This window comes from Micromys minutus (assembly GCF_963924665.1).
Source record: "Micromys minutus genome assembly, chromosome: 2".
NCBI classification, from domain to species: domain Eukaryota; kingdom Metazoa; phylum Chordata; class Mammalia; order Rodentia; family Muridae; genus Micromys; species Micromys minutus.
Window position 1 is genome coordinate 48,752,605 of NC_137971.1, and position 2,401 is coordinate 48,755,005.

The following is a 2,401-nucleotide window of genomic DNA, read 5'->3' on the forward strand; positions in this document are numbered from 1 at the left end:
AAAGAAAAGAAAAGAAAAGCAAGTGACCTCGCTTTCAGGTACTCCTCCAGTATCCCTCCTCCCTTTCTTCAGTCCCAGGTTTCTTCCTTCTGGGCCCGCCTTCCTTGAGGCTCACACAACTACACCAAATGGCCCGCTGCGGCTAATGTAGACAGCGTCGGACGTCGGGGCTCAGAGTTAGCTAACCCAGTGCCAGGTTTGCGCTCAGCAGCCGCCACGGCTCAGACTAGCTCAAGGACAGGCGAGCTATCCGGGGACCGGATCCAGCTTCAGGACCCTTCTCACGGTCCTCCTTGGCCCCGCCCCACCCCGCCCTCCCTCTGCCTATTGGCAGCCGCACGCGCGTCGGGAGTTGCCAGGGCAACGGGTCGCTAAGCTGCAAGTCAGCTCAAACTCCAGCCAGTTGGCCTCCGGCGGAGGCAGCGGGGGAGGCCTAAGGGCAGGCGGCCGAACGCGGAGCGGGTCGGCGGGGCCCAGGCGGGCGCCTCCTCCCGGCCCGGCACGGCCCCCCCTCCCGGCACACAGGAAGGCCGGGGTGGGGGGCCCCCGAGGCCGAAGTGGTCCGGGCCCCGTCGGGGCGGCCAGGGCGTGGCGATGCGGGGTGGTGGCAGTGGCGTCCCGGGCCGGGGCCCGTGACCATGGGCATCGCAGAGTCCACTCCGGACGAGCTGCCGTCGGACGCCGAGGAGCAGCTGCGCAGCGGGGAACAGCAGCTGGAGCTGAGCGGGCGGCGGTTGCGGCGGCTGCCCAGCGCCGTGTGCGCACTGAGCCGCTTGCAGAAGCTGTATGTGAGCGGCACCGGGCTGCGCGAGCTTCCCGAGGAGATCGAGGAGCTGCGTGAGCTGCGCATCCTGGCGCTCGACTTCAACAAGCTGGAGCGCCTGCCCGACGGCCTGTGTCGCTTGCCGCGCCTCACGCGCCTCTACCTGGGCAGCAACCGTCTGCTGGCGCTGCCATCCGACTTTGCGCAGCTGCAGAGCCTGCGCTGCCTCTGGATCGAAGGCAACTTCCTGCGGCGCTTTCCGCGGCCTCTGCTGCGCCTAGTGGCGCTGCAATCGCTTCAGATGGGTGACAACCGGCTGCGCGCGCTGCCCGCGGAGCTGCCGCGCATGACGGGCTTGCGTGGCCTCTGGCTCTACGGCAATCGCTTCGAAGAATTCCCGCCCGCGCTGTTGCGCATGGGCCGGCTGCACATCCTCGACCTCGACCGCAATCGCCTGGGCGGCTTCCCCGACCTGCACCCACTGCGTGCGCTCCGAGTTTTCTCCTATGACCACAACCCAGTCACTGGACCCCCGCGGGTGGCAGACACCGTTTTCTTAGTGGGTGAGGGCGCCGTCGAGCGCATGGCTGAGCGCGACGAACCCATTCCGCGGCCGCCACCCCGGCGTCCAGCCCGGGCCTTTGAGGACGAGGAGGAAGAAGACCTGCTCATAGGAGGCGCTGGACTCAGGGCCCTGGGGCCTGCCAGGGATAGCCTCCCAGCCTTAGAAGCCCCTCCAGGATTAGGCACCTGAGCCTTTTCCCTGTAAGAAGGGCTTGGCTTCTCTGGAAGAAGGGTTCTGCGAGGCTGTGGCTGTCTGGATATACGGTGCCGCTGGGCTTCTTACTTGGGGCAGAGAAGCATCATTGAGCGAGCTGCCTGGCACAGGCAGGCCTGAGGCCATCTTCAAACACTCCTAGGTAGTAAGAGAGAGTCCCTGGGCTGACCTCTGGGCAGTTTTCAGACCCAAGAAGTCTGGGATAGAGCCACTGATGGTACAACAGATGAGCTGGTTCTCACCTGGAACCAGGGTCACCACTCATCCATACAATCACCCCGACTCTGACTCGATGTCCAGGGCATCTATTACTTTCTCCTGGGGATCGCCTCGGCCTTCCCTAGCTTTTGCTAGCGTCATTACCTTTGGGGCAGATTGTATAGGGGCAAAACTGCCTCTTCATGCCTGTGTTGGGGGTGGAGGGTAGTTCTGGCCAGAGGCAGGGCATAGAGACTGTCCAAGACAGAAGCAGACATAGACTGGGGCCCAACACCCCAGCTTTCCTCAGTTTTCCACCAGGTCTCCCCCTGATAGCTGTAGGGTACACAGAAGAGAGGGTTTCCACCCCATCTTTCCTCCTGATCTCTTCTCAGCATGTGCTGAAATATTGCTGGGCAAAGAGAGATCTTCCCTCTTCTACAGCCTGTGTCCTCGGTTATCATGTATGAGAAGATGATGCCACTGTGCCTCTAGGGCCTCCTGCCCCAAGAGAGAGGGGCTTTGCACTCTAGGAGGCTGCTCAGGGCCTCTGTACTGCCTGCACTCTCCACTTCCTTACATGGGCACAGCCAGGGTGGCTGGCACGGCATGGGGCACTGGACAGGCACCATGTGCCTCTACTCCGTCACCAGGGACAGCCT

General features: G+C 63.3%; 1 protein-coding gene across 1 annotated transcript; it reads left to right on the top strand.

Annotated features, from left to right (window-relative positions):
- Nucleotides 1–458: 458 nt before the first annotated feature.
- On the top strand, nt 459–2,401 carry LRRC10B (leucine rich repeat containing 10B). The gene has a single exon (XM_080911777.1). It carries the CDS (start codon nt 639–641, stop codon nt 1,515–1,517), a length of 879 nt encoding a protein of 292 aa, XP_080767903.1. The 5' UTR covers nt 459–638; the 3' UTR covers nt 1,518–2,401.